Genomic DNA, 19,895 nt, shown 5'->3' with positions numbered 1-19,895 from the left:
GCCGGGCATGAATCAAAAGGAGTCTGTAGCTGCGACTTCTGTGTGTGTGTATGAATCAGATACAAGATGATGTGTGAGGCTTGCAGCTGCTGTGAGGAGGGCGCGCATTGTGTATTCAGTAAATTATTCAGTAAATACCTCAATATAATGTACACTACATATGTCCAGGCCTGTCTCTGTCTTTAATGGCCAGCTGGTCACCAATATGGCTCCAGCCGACAAAGAGTGCCCAAACAGCCTCACAATTCCATTAGAGCCTGGGTACGCTGAAGTAGTTCCAAGATCCATTCATTAATTGTCTGTGTGAAGTTGTAGGCAAATCATAATGGGAGTCAAGGCCCCAACTCTCGAGCTGGGGCTGGCGAGAGAGACTAATGTAGTCCCCATTCAAAAGGATACATCACCTCATTGCGCCCGGCACTAGAGAAATACATGAACTTTAACAAAAGGGGGTTCAAGCAATTGGCAGCAGCGAAGCAGTCGGTCGCTATTACTCAGTGTAGTGAGGAGAGGGAGAGAGGGGGAGAGGAAGACAAAGGGAAAGCAAAGGGAGAAAACTCTCAGTGTAATTGCAACCCCTCTCCCCAACTGTTAACTACAACAGTCATTAACTACAATAGCAGCTTGGCTACTGCAGTCATAGCAAATTAGTTCCCCACACTGGCTGCAGAAGAGCCCTGTGTTTTTTTTTCCGCTGGAGTCTCACCTACTCGCTGCAAAACACAGGAGGCAAAAACTGTAAAAAAAAAAAAAAAACTGCCTTTGCCGACAAACAAAACAGGGTTTGTAAGTTGGCAAATCTCCAAAAAGTGATAAGTAGAGCAAGAATGGGCAGTGAAATAGCCAGAGGAAATGTGTTTGCATAGTTGGGAGAAAATGACCATAAAAGAGCATATATTTGTTAAACAGATTCACAGTGGCACACCTCGCATGCAATGTCACACAATTGCTGCCCTCCACCTACCTTAGGCAGACACAAAACAATAGCATGGGTGCGCCCGGATAAAAATGATAGCAGCCATATTTTCATTGTCACTACACTGGTCCGTGACATGAACTCAAATACCATAATTTGTTTTAATTTGTAGATGAAGTGACAGAGAACATTGTAGTCATGACAAAAGTTAGTTTTGACTGTGGTGGGAACATCTGTTGAGGCTTGTCTTTGTCTTTCTGTCACTAAAACCTAATAGAGGAAAGTCATACATTTAACAACTGTTAAAAAGCATTTCCTTTAGTATCTAAATAATGCCACTAAACAACTGCATGTATATAGCACTTAAAAAAAAAAAAAGAAAAAAAACAGCATATGAAATGTAACTGAAAAAAGTGAGGTTTAAAGTAATATAAAAAAAGATTTTAAAACACAAAGACAAAAAAAGAGTCTGGTTTAGACCAGCTCTAAATGCAAAGTGTCATAAGATAACTTTTGTTATGACGTGACGCTATATATATTTGAAAAATAGAACTGACGCCTACATCATCTAAGCACAAAGCCTTTAGCCACTTTTGAAAGAAATCATTATGTCTACAGGCCCCAGGGGTTCAATTTTATGGCCAGTCCGTGTTAATACAGATAATTTTTTTGAAATGAGCATTAAAAAAATTCTGTCCATGTCATCTTCATTTTACAAAATATCTCTGTACACACTGGATACTGGAACATAAAAAAAATCTATAAACTGCTGCAAACCCAGACTTTAACCAGCAGACCTTAAGATAACATTACAGGTAACAGATGCAGAGTTTTTATTGTCAGGAAGTTGAAGCATTGACAAATTAGGTTATAAACTGGAGTTAACTTAAAAGTGCTGGTTCAGATTGTTAAAGTGTAGTCTTCATATTATATAGATTTAAGCACAAAATGCATCTGTCTTCAAATGTCTCCATGCCAATTGATCTGCTGCAGGTAATACAGTGACTCCTTCATGACTTATATTCAATGTTTCAGGTGCATGTTCATTACAAAAATTCCAAAGTGTACATTTCCATGAACTGCGTGTGTGTATCCATGTGGACAGAGAAAAAGAAAAGATTGAACAACAATGGCATTACATCACATTTTGCTCATGACTATTACTGCTTTGTGTAATGAAGCTGCACCTGAAATCCAGGCGTATAAATCAGTGTATGATCTGCAGTAGATCAAGTCAGCGCGGATACCTTTAGGAGACGGACCAAATGGGCGTTACAGACACATCCACATCATGTAAAGAATTCTCTTCAACCACCTGAACTAACATTTGAAGAAATTTAAGTTAACAATTCAAACAGTGAGTTTATAAAGCCACTGCAAGGGCTATATATTATGCATTATCCACAGTGTTTTAACTCAGCCAGAAAAATGGTTTGTCTGAGCATTTGTACCAGTTAGTAGTCCTTTTTCATGTTATGTGGACAGATATATTTTGTAAAACAAAGATCATGTGGACATCAAATATCCCTTTAGAAAAAGATCCACATTCCTGTGGAGGGGGTGGCACTTCATGTGTGGATGAGAGGCCAAACTATAGAGAAAAATGTTTTTTGAAAATATCTGTATTAGTGTGGACAGGGCATTAGACATATAAACCTTCTGAGGTGAAGGATTTTTATCATCATTCAAAACTGTACAAATATTGGACTAAATTATGTAACACGCCCTTAAAAACAGGATAAATAATGTAGCTTGAACTGTGCCTGCTTTGCTGCAGACTCACTTCTTCAAACGGGGATTGGTATCTTTCAGGTGAAAACACACTTCAGTTCGACACTACTGCTAACGAGACCAAACTTTCTGAGATGCCTCTCTCATTTACGCCTCCCTGGATTTTTAATTATACTGACGAAGAGCTAGGAAAGCATCTCTCTCCCTCCTTCTCTCTCTCTCCATGTCTGACAGTCAGGTTGAGATTCCTCACCTGTCCAACATGGGAGCCGCACCTGTCACTGTGCACTTAATCACACTAGGGCCAGCGCTGAGCCCAGACGCCACACAGTGCCATGCCGCACGCACGTCGCGCACACGTACACAGACATACACACACACAAAATTAAAATGAACTTTCTCGCCACCTATGGGGATGAGGGTGGATGATGATGATGGTGGTGGCGGTGGAGGTTTGGATGGGGGTGAGGTTGGTAAAGGGGGAGACGGATGGGTGGGAGGGGGTGAGAGGATGAGGCGGGAGGAAGAAAAGTTGTCATTTCCCAACTCCTCATTAATATTCCGAGGTTAAGAGCTTTTCAGCGAAACGTAATTAATTGAGCCCGAGCCTGACAGTAAACAAGCAATTTCAAATTAAAGCGAAATGACAGCGGCGTCATTTGTTAAAAACGTGCGGGGCCCCCCGATTTTGGCGACAGATAAATGAGGGAAAATGTTAAGGAGGGAGAAAGTGATGAAGATATTAATCTTCACCTGTCTGTGTCAGCGTGCCACTCATTGCCGCAATGTTGTTCTCCATCCTCTGCAGATGCTTCTTGTCCTCTCGGCTGCCCATAATGAGGGGAAGGATGTATTTCTGCAATTAAAAGCAAGGCAGAATATTACACCTCTGTCTGATGAGAAGGGACAGAAAGATGAGGGAAAAGACAGGGCCACCTAGAGTAGGTGCTGGGGGTCAAAGGCATTGTTTCACTGGAACACAACATTATTGTCTAAACTGTGCGACTGTCACAGTGGCTGCAAAACATCTTATATTACCAAAGGTCTCTGGAGACTTGTGAATTCTGTGAACATTTAATAAACAAAAGATATTCAGACTGATCTGTAATCAAGGTTTCTGCAAGTTTCAACAAGTTAAATATAAGACTTTTAAGACCATTATAGATGCAATTTAAGCCTAGTTGGACACTATGTGATGGCATTGATATGATTGCCGAACAACTCTGGATGATGTCAGGCATTTACTCATGGCTTTTTAAAGGGGATTTATGTTGTTTCCGACTCAAATTCCAACTCTTATGCTGTTATACCCAAAGTTTATAATTTGAGTGCTTTCTTGCACAAGATGAAGTGGGCTTCAAAGTCATTATTTTCAGCAGGCTTCAACCAAGTACTAAACGCGCCATTCTTAAGCCAGATCTTGTTGAACATGCACTTATCCATATTAGATTAAAGGTAATGCTAACAGAAACAGTCTTAACTCATTACTTGTGGATGTAGCTAGTTTTTGATGAAAATAGACCACACATTAGCCCACACACTACACTATGACACAGTAGCTGAATGTGCTCTAATAAATTCTGACTGGGCTGCACTAGTGATAACCAGTCCAATGTTGGCTTTATTTTGTAATTTTCTGCATAATCAATACAAATCTTTTTAATCAAAATCCCGCTTAAAAAGAGATTAAAGTTAGTGTAACTTTATAAAAGCAAGATTAATTTTATAATTATCTATTTTTAAGTACTGTAACAATCACATTTGAGGCATCTTGAGGCCCCAAATTCAGATTTGTGGATTTAAAGGCTTTAAAAGACCTGAAACGAATGAATAATCAAACAGTTAAGTTTCTGCCCTACTGTGTGTCTTATTAATGAAATTAACAAATGAAAGCCAGAAAGGGACATTGACAGCACGATACAGTCCTACTGGGAAAACACATGGTGCTGAACACTGAAAATACTCCTCCAAAACCAAAAACAATGTCATGTTGTTTATCATGCCACTGTCACTGGATAAACAAAATTCTACCAAATGATATGTATGTTATGTCTGACAGCTAAATGAGGATGTTTGTTATCCAGTGTGTGTTACCCAAATTAGTAGCTTGCGATGTCTCACTGACTCTAAAAATTGTGGAAGTGGAGACAAACTCTCTGAATGTATCACGTCCATCTAAACCTGAGGGATAGGGTAATGAACTGCAATGAAGAAAACTCATAAAGGTATTCCTGCTTTGTAGACTGAATAAGGATGACTTAATCCCTTACAGCTGGTCTGGCCAGGTTTTTTTCCCTCCAACTCAGGTGGCAACTGGCCACACCAGCGCAAGTAATAAACACTTTTTAGAGAAAAAGATTAAATGAGTGTCAACACGTGGTAATTAATAAGTGGGTTGCTGGGAAGGTGGTGTTTACAAGGTGCACCATAACATAAATAAAGTATGGGCAGAAGCTTGGACATATGGTGCGACTGGCGCTACGCTCCAGTGACATGACAGCAACCTGTGCCGTCCCGCCAGGGAATCCCACCTCCCAGGCGACCAGTGGCTGGCAAACCGCGCTGCAATGTGGAAGGGAGAGGACTTGTACAATGTGTTTTTGTCAATAAAGTCTGCAGGGAAGGCGGGATAACGGATAAAGGCTTGAAATGGGCAAAGGCATGAAAAGGCTGTGTGAGAGCGATGAAATATTAGAACATAACCGGATCTAAAAAGAAGCCAATATGTACCACAGGGTCAGGTAGACATATGCATGTACATGGTAAACCCTCACTTTCTCTCTCTTGCACACGGAGAACAGCTTGTCATCTAGGCCAAGAGCTACTGCTAGTGCTGCTGTCCTCCTCTAAAACGAGAGTAATGGCTTCCACATGCCACTCAGACTACTACTAACAACCACTATGGGATTAATGTCACCGGGGACAAGGGGCCTCATGAGCTCATGTTCAAGGGCTGCTAAGCCCGATAAAAACCAGGGTGATTATTTTTAGATGGTAGGACGTCAAAAAAAAGGGTTGTGTGCTGTGTTAGCAACTATATTTTTTAAAAGAAAAAAAATATATAACAGAGGAGGAGGGAGGGGAAACTTAAAAAGAAGGGCTTCAAATGAGATCATGCTTTGACGTAAAGCAGGGTAGCTTTAATAACAAGACCAGAGTGATGTTACATACTGCAGAGGCGCCTTCTATTCTAGCACCATAATTCATCATAAACTGATGTACTTGCTAAGCCCACCAATTTAAAATGTACTATCAGAGAGAGGCAGAAGTGACAGATTGTACGATGTCTAATGTATGTGATACATTTTAGAGAAAAATTAACTGTAAAAAAAAATTAGACTGAAATGGACAACAAAAGCAAGGTGTTACTTACTTTGTAAAGATGATGAAAGCCAAAGGCGATGCCCACCATAAGGATGGTGAACGCTCCATAGTGTCTCCATCTGTAGCCTGTTGGACCTGGGATTAAATGAGTAACATCAGGGTTCAGATACGGAGACATTAAATGTTAGCATTTGTGTAATCTGTAAGAATACATTACATCTTATTAACTATAATTGCTGTTGACTTATTTCTGTTTTTATGTTTTTTACCATTCAAAACAGTCATGTATTTCAGGTTGCATATTGCATTCAGTGGTGGAAGTAGTACTCAGATTGTACTTAAGTAAAAATAGAAATACTTCGGTAAAAATATAGAAGTAAAAGGTCTGCATTTAAATTTTTCCTCAGGGTAAAAGCACAAATATAATGGCATCAAAATATATTTGAAGTACCAAAAGTAAATGTACTCATGGCCATGCAGAATGGCCCAATTCAGAAACATGTATGCAATTATATTAAAATGATGCATTCATGTATTTGTCACTTTTATGGATTTAAAGACTTAGCTGGGTGGTTTATAAATATTCCCAGTGGATATCAAATGTTTCAATCTAATAAATGCAAAGTAACTATAATTATCAAATGTAATAGAGTACCAAATAAAAATAACAATAAAAATAAAATATACAAAAATAAATAAGTGAAAATAAAAAAGTAAAAAACAATAAGTATAGGTGAATATGTGTTAAAACACAATAATATAACAGGTATAAATTATTCAGTAATTAATAGCATAAAATAGCAGATACACAATCAATTGTATTACAACCACACTGAAGTACAGTGCTTGCATTAATGTACTTGATTAGTTTATGCTATTAAAATCATTATTTATAATGATATATGTATAATATTTATAATTAATCAATCATATAATTTTAATAGAATGCAGTAGCCGGTTAATCTTCCCTACAATAGATCTGCTACAAACAGACAAACAATGGGTCTCAAGTAACAGGAAAATAGGTGAAAAAAAAAAAAAAAAAAAAATAGCAGCCTTGTTGAGAATGTTCGATGTGATGTTAAGTATGCACGGGTAGTAATTGAGCTTTAACACAAACCACAAGTACAGTCCTCTTAGATAAGGACACTGTACACCATTTAAGAAATTAACACCTACATACCAGCGTAACACAATCTCTCTGTGTGTAATAGACAGAGCAAACAAGTGCCACTATATCCTGCTTTTCTGACAGAACTTCCTTTTTTTCCCTCATCGATTTTCGGGCGGAGTGTAATTTGTGTGTATATAAAGACAGAGAGGTAAGTGAGTCTTTGTGTGTGTTTGTTTAGAAGTTGACTGTTTAGCTGAGTGACAGATAATATGAAAGTGTGTCATTGTTCAAGCTGTCATCTGGGTAGGCCAACTGTCTGTCAAGGTGGAAATTCCCCACATAAGAGAGGCATTCAACTGAAAATGTCACTAAACAAACAGGTTTGAAGGAAATATATGAGTTTTTCTTTTATTTACTCAGGTGGAACCTTAAATGAATAGGAAATTATTAAAGGCTTGCCCACTAAAGTACACATTGATATTCTATTACAGGTCTGATTTCACCTAATGGGCTTACTGGCTTGAAGTAAGTAAACTAGATTGATTTGTGCCTTACCACTTGCATGATTTGACATGCAAATCAAATGAGACCCACTGTCACACTGGACTATATGGTATATTTTCAAGGTGAAAGCTGTATTATTCTCCTCACTCAAGCGCATTTTTCATAGCCACCGCCGCATTCAGGGGTGAACCCGTAACCTTTTCTATCGAAAATTTTGAATCATTTTCCCAACATCCATATGGTAACCACATAAATTTGGGGCTTCATCAACATTATAGCCGCAATAGACTGCCACCTATCCCAGAATACTGTGCTTCTGAAAGGCCTCCGAGTCCTTGGGATGGGTGGTTGACCCTGAACAAGCCTCACTGCATCACAAGGGGTCTTCACATGCTCTTTCCCCCCTTTAGGACCTTTCATTCTTCCTCCATCTCTCCCTTTTCCTCTTCCACTTCCACTCTGCCATCTTCCTTTTTTTTTTTATTTGGTCACTTAAGCTGTGGAACTGTGGTCTCCATCCCCCGTTTTTCCAATCTCCTCTCAAATTTATTGGGTTCAGTGGAGGCCTTCCTGTCCTTCTACCGCGTGAAAATAGAGATCAGAGTATCCATTACTTCGACAGAGATGGATGCGGGTCCCCGTGCACCGTCCCCATAACAAGGACATCAAAGGGAGGTAGCCCCCTCTTTTCGGCATGACCCCCCATACAAGACTCCCCGCTCTCACCTCATTATGCAGCTCCCTTATAGCCGTTTTGATATAAAACCCCCCACTATGGACGGAGAGCTGCGAGTCTCCCTAACTACATGGCCATCCCATCAACATCACTTTCATTACAAAACATGAGATGCCGGGGGAGTCAAGGACAGTGTGGTAATAAATGAGGGTGGAATACATCTGGAATCATTGTCATATGGGTTAAGCATTACGCGGACTTCATTCTGCATTGGTAAATCAGTGGACAGCACTCATAACCTCCTGAGGTAATAAAGATACAGGTGCCTGTGTGGGGTCTTGCCAGGGTGGAGCCCCTTGAAACAGAATGGCAACGGAGACTTCATGAGCTTGTGCTGTGCGATGTCATATTCGCTGTGTCTGAGGCAAATGCTGCATGGCATAAACAGAAATGCACCATTCACATTAAAGATCACCCTGTTTAGAATGATCAACCAGTACAACCGGGCGACAATTAAAACCAATCTGGCTTGGAAATTTTAAGCAAAAGGCAATTCAAGCATCATCATCACCACAATCTAAGCAAATATGTTTCAAGTTTTGTGAACTGCTTAAACTTCTACTATGTAAAAGTAGTCTTTAAAAGTTTAAATGGACTTGCTGCTGAGGCTCAAGAGACCTCTGCCAAGGTCACTAGTCCATTATTCTTCTCATTTCACAATATTCTTAAAATGCAAACAAACTAGAAATGATGACCTATGTTTTTCTCCTTCTGTCACGTGATGCCATGGTTTAGAGAAGTTGTTACAATGGTCTAACTGAAGCTAGTTGATGATTTGTTAATGCATTTATGTAACTGTTAACATCCAAAGCCTGAGAAAATCTATTCCCCTCTCCACCCCTTACAGTCAGTCTGGTCTAAGTTAAAGGCAATCATCCTTGCTCCAAGCCTTATCCTGTCCCTAAGTTTCATGAAAACCTGTGTAGTAGTTTTTGCCTAATCCTGACAGGCAGACAGATGGACACAGACAAACGGTAGCAATCACAAAACCTCCTCGGTGGAGATAATTACAGAGCTTCTGCAGATCCACCAGACCAGCTTCATGTGGTAATCGTAAAGTTGCATTCTGTAAAACATCTTTTTCTCAGACAGATTTTTGAGCAAAGCGCTGGAACTTGCTGCCTCACAAGTACCTTCACCTTTAAAAGAACTATAAAATTATGGTTAAATCAGCCACAAACCAAAGCTAGTTTTAATATATAATCTCTATAACTGTACCTTTTTGTGTCCTGCTGCTTCGTGGTATTTATTGTTCTATATTTAGTTTGTTTTCTTCTCACCTCAGGGTTTTAACCTTTAGTCTCATAAAATCCAGTCTTACATCGGACAGTGTTGGTTTTTGGTTTAACTGTCAGCTGTATCATTCTCTATGGAATAAACTATAAATAAACAATAAAGAAAATAAGGAAATATCTCTCGCAAGAAAGGTGCAAAACATGTAGGGTTTCAGACTGAAGAATACATACAACTTTCTTTTTCCCCCAAAATATTAAAATGTTATGATTCAAGTGTGAAAGCAAAGGAGATGTGTTGACTCACTGGGTGGTCCAGGGGTCAGGTGGACTGCTTGTACTGGATACGGGGGCCCCACAGGGGTCAGAGGCAGGACCTCTTCTGTACTGCCAGAGCGCTGGATAGCCAAGTCTACCTCCTCATCCGTCAGCCCTGAAGTCAGAAAAAAAAGAGACATTTGGTGGTGGAGCTGCAGTGACTGTGTTAATGGGATACACCAAATGGCCCTTTGGTCTGTCATAATACATGCTTAAATACTTCCCAAGTTCCTCACAAACCTTCAAGTACAACTTAGAGAAACTATGTCAAATCTTCATTCAATTTCATCCTCTTCGCAAAAATGCATTTTCATTTCATAATTCAGAAATCCCACAGAGAGCTTCTGTTTCAGGGACATCCATCAAAGGGAGATAGTGTGGAACGGTTCATACAATGAAATCTGAAACTCTGCTAGCCTATTAACCGCCACCAAAGGCAAAGAAAATAAGAGTCTGTCCACTTCTCCAGTTATATTTCCCATGTGGAGATTTCATACACCCCAGACAGCGAAAATGCATTATTTTAATTTCTTCATTGTAATGTAAATGTATTACATAATTTTGCAAATGCCAATATAATTTAATCTTCAGATCTTTTTAATGATTTTAGTGATGATTAAATTGCAAAGGGCTCCCTGATGGAGAGTCAGAGGGGAGGAGAAAAAAATCTAATATGAACATCTCCTTTTGTGGCAAGAAAGGATTTTATTTCAGGCACTATTGCTGCAATTGCTGGGGGTCTCATCTTTTAATAAGCATCATATTCTAAACAAAGGAAATAATAATTATAACTTTTACAGTACATTTTTGAAAAGGCGCTATCCAATTTATAGCTGAATACCTGGGAGATGAGGTATAGAACATGCACATTCCACTTGAAATTACTTTTTTTATTATTAAATTTTAAGTATAACCTATGTTGTAGATCACTACTAATAGTTTAAGTGAGAGCTCTCACTAAAATCTCCAATAACTTCCTTTTTTCCATTTCCCCAGCTGCATTTCCTACCTGCTTATTGACAGAAAATCCCCTTCCAACGAGAACCTTTTACTTGACCCGTTCCTTTGGGATTCAGAGAATTTATAAATGCTTGGAAAGAGCTTTGAGATAGACTGACAGAGCAATCTGAAAAGGTTCAGTTGAAGTGTTTCAAGAGATGGCTCTTAGTTTTCATTAATAGTAACTACACAAAGGCAGATCCTGGTATCTAGCGGACATTCAGTGTGGTGTAAACGTGCACTATGTAAAGATGTACAAGTAAAAAAGGAGACTCTCTTCTGTTTATTTTAAAGGATATTTCTACTAAAAATAAGAGAGAAAATGTTCTAGAGTCATGTTCATCTGGATAGCACGTTGAAGTCTGAAAAGAAATACCATGTTAACATATTTTGTAATGGCATCCCATATGCATGAAGAATAAACCCTTGCATAATCTACAACGCAGCCTATGCCAAGAGGAGGTGCCTCCCGTCACCTATTTAAATGCTCTGAGGACTTCAAATGGCCATGAAAATTGTTGAATAATTGAAGGCAAATATTGGCCGGCCTGTAGTCTACAGAAGGTCCTGAGTGCCAGGAAGTGGTGAGCGCCATGTGCTGAGTTTGTGCAGTCAGACTGCACTGTCAAATAAGCAATAATGTGTCCCTGGACTCCTGATTCATCTGACCACAGCAGACTGCATGGTGGCAGACTATTGAGTGAGACATGCAGGGATCTCAATTTCACCGAATGCGAAGAAATAAAAACATGCTTCAGGTTTTTTCTTTCACCTTGAAATATACAGGCTTCTTTTTATCATTTTAAAAATTCACTTTTAGGCTCTTTTTGAGCATAATGTATGTACATTTTAATCATTATTCACATCTTTGATGTTATTTATGCACCCAATGAAAGGCTTTTTACCTTGTATCGCAAATAAAACACATGGAAATACCTAAAGCTGTTTTCTAGTTAAATTACAGCTTGCCAAGTTGTGTTGTAGTCTCTGATCTGTTTATTGTTGAGGGGAAGACAACAGCAAATGAAAGCGCCCTTAGATCCAAAAGAAAAGGGAACAAGGTGAAAGTGAATTTTACATATAAAAGGAAAAGACAAAAAAGGGATCGTGAGATTTATTATACGTTCCAAAACCTGTGGAATGACCCCTGGACCCCCATTTCAGATCGACCTGTGGGGAGATGAATTTTTTAAGACATAAATTACACCTAATGACGACACCATAAAAAAGAACAATAATGGAAAGCTATTCTGTATTTCATTATACTGTATTATTTGGTGCACCTGATACACGCAGTGCCTGTTTATGAGTCACCGTATTAGCAGATGCTCAGCCAAAGCATTTGCTTTGACCTTGCCATTCTCATTGGGGCATGAAATTACGGTGCTGGCACCTCGATATTACAGCTATAAATACTGTAAACTGCATATCTGGGCTACGTTTTCTATTGTCTTTCAACATAAACCTGATCGGTATTTATTTAAAGGAAAACCCATTGCTCGTCAGGTTATTTACAGCTCTATTTTCAGTGGCTCATATTCTCTGGGCATTTTTTAAGGGCAAAGCAGCAGCAAGGCTCTTACATTAAATCTATTTCTCCAATTCTGGCACTTCTGGACTTTATGGGTCAAGACCTAGGCCGGACAGCCAATTATAAAAATTGCTTACTAAAATATTTTTGGTGGTAAAAGGTGAATGCCTTTCCCCCTGTCCTCCAAGGCCTGAATTATGAAAGTGCCCTTGAGTGAAAATTACTTACATTTTGAATATAGTATTTAGAAAAAAAAATGCATGGCAGGGGTCATAAATAGATGGAGGTCAATGGGTTATTAAGAAGCAGAGTGGAACTCCAACCTGTTTCTCATGCCGTGCTGGGCCGGTGAGGGAGATTCTACATGTCATTTGGTACAGGACAACTGCTTGAAAATGGCATGCCCTAAATAATGACCACTCTCATAGAGTATTCATTTATGTATTAAAAAAGGGGACTCTGCTCTCATTTCCCTGCTTTATCGCCTTGTACTGATGACAAAGTAGGCAAGGCCTAGGCTAGGTGGCGCCCTGGAGTAATTTATAACCACATCAATTCCTTTGCCTTCTACGCAGGCCTTGGTCATTGTCATTTTTGTCCGAGAGGTGAGTCGCATAACCCCACTTACAAACAGCATCCTATTAATATCTGGGATGATGAACCTTATCCTTACCTTCATACCAGGTATGGTAATAGACCAACAGCCTACCTGTGTTCCTTGTGACCCTCGATCACTGGCCCTCTACTCAGGGTGAAATCTATTAGCATTATTTATTCAACTCAATAACAACTGGGACGGCATAAAAAAGAAATAAGTCAGGGTGTTATTTATGTCTCACTGTGCCTGTTTGACATGCTGATTTTACCTGTAATGCAACAATGTACTGACTGAGCTCTCCTCCCTCGCCTCCAAAAAACTATTCAGTTTGGTAATCTGGTGCTTCTGAGTGATGCCAGCTTTGAGGCCACGGTCAAATTGACATGTTGAAAGCTGTAAAATGCTGCTGACTCTGTCCTGAGAATTTGATTTTTTTGGTAATTATGTGTGTAACTGCTAATTGTCTGGGCTAAATAGGGGTGCCAAAATGGGGCCCGGCGCTCTTTAGTTGTTACATCTGTTAATTGTAGAGGACATAGATGGCACAATTCACTAAATGAGACTGTAGCACATTATATTTCACTCAAACACAATAAAATTTACTTGATCTTGGCAACAGACTACTAAAGCAAAATTGCTTCAAGATGGCTACAAGACAGTTTAAATACAATTCATTTCCTCACTCCTCAGGAAAAGAAAGGGGGGGAAAAAATCCTCACTGTATTTGGATGTTGATTTATATTACATCTAAGCGACAAAGTTTCAATATTTCAGCCAGCTTATTCAACAAGGACTGAAGAAGGGCAGCTACAAATATTGGACTGCATAATTGCCAATTCATACCCTGAAATTGACAGTTGAAGGAAAACAGAAAATTATATTTTTCAATGAATATTGAAATAAACCACACTATTAAGATCTCTTTGGAAAAAAGGAGACGTAACCAGAGAGGCATCCTTCAGTGCAGATTAGGGCACAAATGCGCAGGGAAATAATATGCACGAGCGAGATTATTGTGTAAAGATTCTGCAACATGCAATCAAAGTGGGCCCTATTTTCCCCTTCATCAGCTGTCCAGCGTAAGAGGAATCCAATTTAAATTCCACTCTACCGGGAGATGGTATTGTTTTATTTTATGTGTGCTTTGACATTTCTAGCTGTTAATACAGAGTAAAATCCAGAAGTATTTACATAAATATGACATTAAACTGTATTAGAAATTAAGACTGACACATTTGCGGTAGTAGCAGTGGGTGGAGGAGGATGATTAAGTTTCTAGGTCAAAAGGTTGAGAGGACAATACGGGCTGGGTAAAGAAATAAAGGATTTGTGAGCACAGGCCTATTACTACATCCATCCAAAAGTCTATCATAGCCCATGTCATAAAGAAAACAACTGGCAATTAACATGACTGATCAATTTACAATTAACTATTTTAAAACACAAGTATAAAAGTCTCGAAAAGTACACATTAAGATGGCAACAGTAGTTATAATATAAAACAGAAAATGCAATAACTGAAAACTGATTCATCATTTTTCCTGCCTACTTTTAAATAATATTTCTGCACTTAGATGCAATTCAATTATTACGGGTCAGGCATATACCTATTCTCTCAAATAAATACAGTTACCAATACTGCTATGAATAAAAATGGGACAATAAATTATGCAATAAGGAGCAGAGGCATTGTAGAGGTTGCCTCAAAACCAGCTGAGAAGTGCAGCATCGACAGACATTGTGCAGTTTTTGCCTGTTGACTCATGTATGAATTTAAGATACAAAGTCAAGCCGGTGTTCATATTCTGTGAACACTGCAGAGTGCTACTCAAGCTACTTTGTGCTTAGTGTTTCATTGCTCTATTTTCTCTTATCTTTACCCTCTCTCTCTCCAAGATCAATGCCCTTATGCAAATTGAGGGTTCTTGTTTAGATGTACAGTGGAACTGACTTTCCAAAATAAATCTGCATTAAAGCGTCATACATATTTCATGGACTTAAAGTGCAGTAAGACACTGTTTTAGATGGCGGAGCTTGCTGGACTTTTAAAACAAAGCGCAAGTAATAAAGAAAATATGGCAGAGTATGACATCATTTAGTATTGATGAGACCTTATTACATTTGAGACAGCCAATGGAAGATCATGAACATGCCTTAGTTGTCAATAATGAGATACAAAGAAAAAGAAATTTCAAAAGATATCGAGAGTCATTAGAGCCACATGAGATGTGTGTAGTAGCAGCCGGCAACCATGGATTTGGTTTCAAGTTACCTTCCCCAGTCATGGAGCTTTTAGGCTCACTTTTCACTGTTTGGCTACTCTAATGCTACAGCAAAGTCCCTCAGCACTGCAGAGGTACAGTCCCATACATACAGAACTGTTTTGTAGAGAAATGGAATAAAAAGACAACATCTACTGAGAGTTTATCTGAGGTAAAAGTGAACAGTCAGTGCTCCGCCATAGGCTGAGTGCAAAAATTACATGGCAAAATACTGCACATTTCCACCCACCGCATTATATTGAACCGACTTAAATGAGTTCAGAGTAATAAAGCTTTTTGCAAGTTTTATTGCACAAACAATATTCTGCCATGTGTCAGAAATAATCTCGATGAATTGCAAAGAAATTGAAGAGCCAGCAAACATTTCCACCGTCCCTGCCTGGAAAACCTCTCTGTGTCATGCCTCAAATTTACGATAACAGTTAAATTAAGTAAAAGGGTTAAAATGCTGGAAGGCAATATTGATAATTCCATTGAAAATGCAGAGGGAGTTTGTCAATATTAATTTGCCTGAACCCAAAGGAGCATCCCAACTGGTGTGTCATTTATTCAGAGGGCCTGAATCATGCACTCTGAAGCTAAATCGACCCCTTTCAGACCCCCAGGGCAATGAACTATGGCCACAACCTTTGACCCAGAGAGAAATCTTGCCAAAACGGGACGCTGTGTGTTCATCTCCAACCACATTTTGTAAACAGAGGCATATGGATTTTAATCATAACAGGATCTAAATTATATGAAGAGCAAATCAAATCTCTCACCTTTTTTCTTCAGGAAGGCTTTTCTGGTGGCCAGGGGACTCTGCCGTACTTTCGGGTTCTGTAGAAATTTTACAGCAGTGGTAATCTGGGAAGAAAGAAATGTGATTTAATTCCTCCTAATGAGATAATGGGAGAGGAAGGAGATAAGGTCTGCAGGAAAGTGGTGCTTTCAACAGTACCAACAACAGTCTAGACCTTCTTTAAGAAAAAGCGTTCGTTATGAAAAAAATAAAACATAAATGGATTCCATCTGATAGTTGCTTCTAAGCCCCCACACCCAGCACCAAGGAGAAAGACCACCTGACCACTTTCCAGCTAAATGTGGGGAATGACCAAATCAGCAGTTATAAAATTAGCCCATCAAGAGTGCTGGACAAATGGAGTATGGAGCTTAATTTGCTATTAGCCTCTTAAAGACAAACTTCCATTCTTAAGTGCGCAGTGGAAGAAAATCTATACTTAATGCAGAGGTGATCATTTGTATCTAATAACTTGAGAATCCTAGGCTGAAAACTTCTGTAATTCTTCCAGTTAAAAACCTGCCATGATCAAATCACCCAGCCTGAATGTTGTAATGACTTGAAACGTTAATGCACTAGAACGTTAAATAGCATCAGAACATCAGTAGTTTTAAGTGCACAGCGTTCATCGATTCTATTATGTTTTCCTTCGAGATGCACCTTAATTTTCCACCCCAGTATGCATTTCCAAGCATTGGAGAGAGAAAAAAAATCTTCTTCAAATGGCATTAAAACATAAATTTGAAGTGGGCGCCATGAAGTGGCGCCTCCTAAAATAGATAAATATGTAAGAACACAGAGAAAGGGGAAACACACTGGAGGGGAGGTTTAGATGACTTATTATCGCACCTGTGGTCCCCGTGATTCAATTGTAAAAGTCATCCCTCTAATAGGTTGAAAGGTTTTGATTACTCTTCTTTTCTCTTAGTGTTGAAAGATACAAAGTGATTGAACGCCCTGCCAGTGGTAATTCGCTTTGGGTAATGCATTGCATATACTATGAACCCGTTTCAATCCAAAAGAATTGCAGTTTAAACTTGTCCAAGGGGTAGGTGTGGCAGGGAGGCTGTAATAAAGCGCAAGATTTCTGTGACAAAGAGAGGCAACTTTATGGAACTGAGCAATATGCACCTGACATATTTAACCAGAAGCAGACTGTGATTAAACTTTAAAGTGACTGAATTATACTTTTATTGTAATTAGGTGCCCATATTCTGGAAATACAAAGTCATATGTTGAAATTAAAAGGATGTAGTTGATTTAAATACATTATTAGTCAGGTGGAAAGGCAGAAATAACTGACTAATCTAGAGAAGCTGATTGTATTAAGATTAAATGATGAGGATCATTAGAGGAAATTTATCTTTAAAAGCATGTATCCAATGTGATCTATCTCAGTATGTGGAATGAAACGATCAAATAAGATGGAGAACATTTTAATATGTTGCTCAAGTATCATTTGGTTTAAGAAAATATGAATATGTGTGGCAATTTAAATTTACTAAAATTTATGTTAAAATGAATGTTATAGTTGTAGTTGAATATATTTTTATGGGATCTGCAAAGACAGAAAAAAGAGAACAAAAAGGGGGGGCCTCTGTGTTTCTGTTAAGAAAGGGGAAGGTAATACAAGATTTATTCCTCTTTCTGCTTTTTTTTTGGTCATGCAACATGCAAAAGTAATTTCAGTTACAGAGTATTATTTGTTTTGTAAAATTGTTTCTTGAAATTATACATTGAAAGGAGAGAAAAAAACTCAATCTGAATCATTTATTGCACACATATCTTATATTGTAGATGGTAAACAGTAAACAATATGCGGAAAGAAAACCTGAATTGTGATTTTAATCAAAATGTTCAAGTTTCATCCCAGGAGACACTGCCACGATTTATTTAGACACTAATCTTCCGTTTCTCTGTGACACTACCGTGACCTTCATGTACATAAGGGTTACGCAAGGGGTATGGAATTTCCTGGATCTCTATATGCTGAGGGCTTATTAAAGCCAGTCACCCGGAACCTTCATTGTGACAAGCAGATTAAACCATTTGCATGGTGAAACCCCAACTGATGTTCTGGGCCAAAAGATACAGTCAAAACACAGAGAAAATATCCCTTTGATAACAAGGCAACATCATCCTGCTCTTGGCACAAGTCTCTCTGGTCTAAGTGAGCCGATAGGACTACTTGTGGTAAAAGCAGAAACCAGCGATAATAAACACACTAAAATCTAATAGAACAATAATCATTCCAGTAAATAACAGAATTATGTGTGTCCTGTGAGTGGTAAATGACCTAACAGAGGAAGAATCTGCTGAATGAGCAAACCTTGTTTACATTCTCTTAAATTTTCAATTGCATATTATTGACAAAATCGGTGTCAGTGTTAATAGGAAATAAGTATTACATCTTTGTAAAGACCACAGCTAGCTCAGCGGCAAAGTAATGAGGCAAATGTCCATTTGGTTAAAACTGTAGTGGTAGATCTTCAGGGATGGTAAAAGTGCACTTCTTAGCAGATGACATAGATGCTTTGCACAAGTTCCACCCAGACATCTCAATCAATTATAACCACATTGCACAGATTTCAGTCTTGTCTTGTTATTGACTTATAGATCATCCCAGTTATAGTGTTGGGTAGCACACAACGAGGCTTTTAGGGAGGGAAGATGGATAACAGTACAACGCATATTGGAGTTGATGACATGATGACAAAAAAAAAAAAAAAAAAAAGGCATTTTTTATAAACCCTTTTTTTGGTTAAAATAATGATTAGTCTGCTTTGTAAATCTTCTAGTAAAGCTGTAACTGCTAATGCATCAAAGTGCTCCATGTTAAAAGCAATAATCTTTACAAACCAGATAACCAATAAAGTGTCAGGTAAAGCCAAAAAAGAGGTGAAAACTCAATCATAGGAAGAGATAACATTAACCAACACACTTAAAGAGAGTGAAGTTGATGAACGGACAAGATTACAGCAATGTTATTGAGTTTGAATTGGACAAGTCTTAGCAATGCACTTGTCTGAAAATTACAATTGCGATACCTCGGATTGTGAGAAATGAGGCTGAAATCCAATTATGTTCGAACCACATGGTTGGACGCCTCAGGGAATTTATGTAACCAGTTGTATATTTTTGCTGTAACTAGTGATAGCACTTAACTATAATATACCGTAGGCAGCAAACCTATGGCTATTTTGCAGGTGTGCATTATGGGTTTCACCACATGAGCAGTTGGGAAATTCTTACGGTCTATACACGGAAAAAGCAACTTACTGTATATCTCATTTGTTTCTATTCGCTGGTTTCAGTACACAAAGTTACAGTAAGTTTCAGTACTGGGAGCTATGCAAGTAAACAACATTTTAACCACAACAGACATCAACAATGCCTTTCAATCTCAATTTTTAGGCCAACTTTATCAACTGTGATCTAACGTGCAATAACTCGAAAGCATGATAGGGTTAAAAACCCAGTCCTTGCTCTACTTAAAGTTTTAGGGATCTTAGTATGAACTTATCGGAATTTTCTGAAAAAGAAACACGCTTGTCTTAACATCATTTTGGTACATAAATTAAAAACACTGCATAATAAATATATCTGAAAAAAAAAAATTAAATAGCCTCGCACTTACCAGCTTCTTAATCTGTGACATCAACTTCACAAATGGGTAAACATGCACATTTTCTCTGTAAGTATGAAAACACTCAGAGGACATGATGGAAGTAGAACTTGGGTGTGGGGGTGCAATGAAGGGGCTAAAAGGAAATCATTAGCAAGTATAGGATTCAGTCTCAGTGTGAATCAATTCATTCCAAATTGCCCC

At 38.5% G+C, this 19,895-nt stretch overlaps 1 protein-coding gene across 1 annotated transcript in view; it reads right to left on the bottom strand.

The window, feature by feature from the left end:
• pex14 (peroxisomal biogenesis factor 14) overlaps window positions 1-19,895 on the bottom strand; it is a 54,509-nt gene that overhangs the window by 17,108 nt on the left and 17,506 nt on the right. Inside the window, exons 3-6 of the mRNA XM_030138424.1 lie at window positions 16,047-16,131; window positions 9,865-9,990; window positions 6,021-6,106; window positions 3,401-3,503 (exon numbers count right to left, since the gene is read on the bottom strand). Of these exons, the coding sequence (XP_029994284.1) occupies window positions 3,401-3,503; window positions 6,021-6,106; window positions 9,865-9,990; window positions 16,047-16,131 (400 nt within the window). The remainder of the gene's footprint in view (window positions 1-3,400; window positions 3,504-6,020; window positions 6,107-9,864; window positions 9,991-16,046; window positions 16,132-19,895) is intronic.

The sequence above is a fragment of the Sphaeramia orbicularis genome, chromosome 7, assembly GCF_902148855.1.
Source record: "Sphaeramia orbicularis chromosome 7, fSphaOr1.1, whole genome shotgun sequence".
In the NCBI taxonomy this organism is placed as follows: Eukaryota; Metazoa; Chordata; class Actinopteri; order Kurtiformes; family Apogonidae; genus Sphaeramia; species Sphaeramia orbicularis.
The sequence above is the reverse complement of the archived record's forward strand: the minus strand, read 5'-3'. Positions and strand labels throughout refer to the sequence as shown.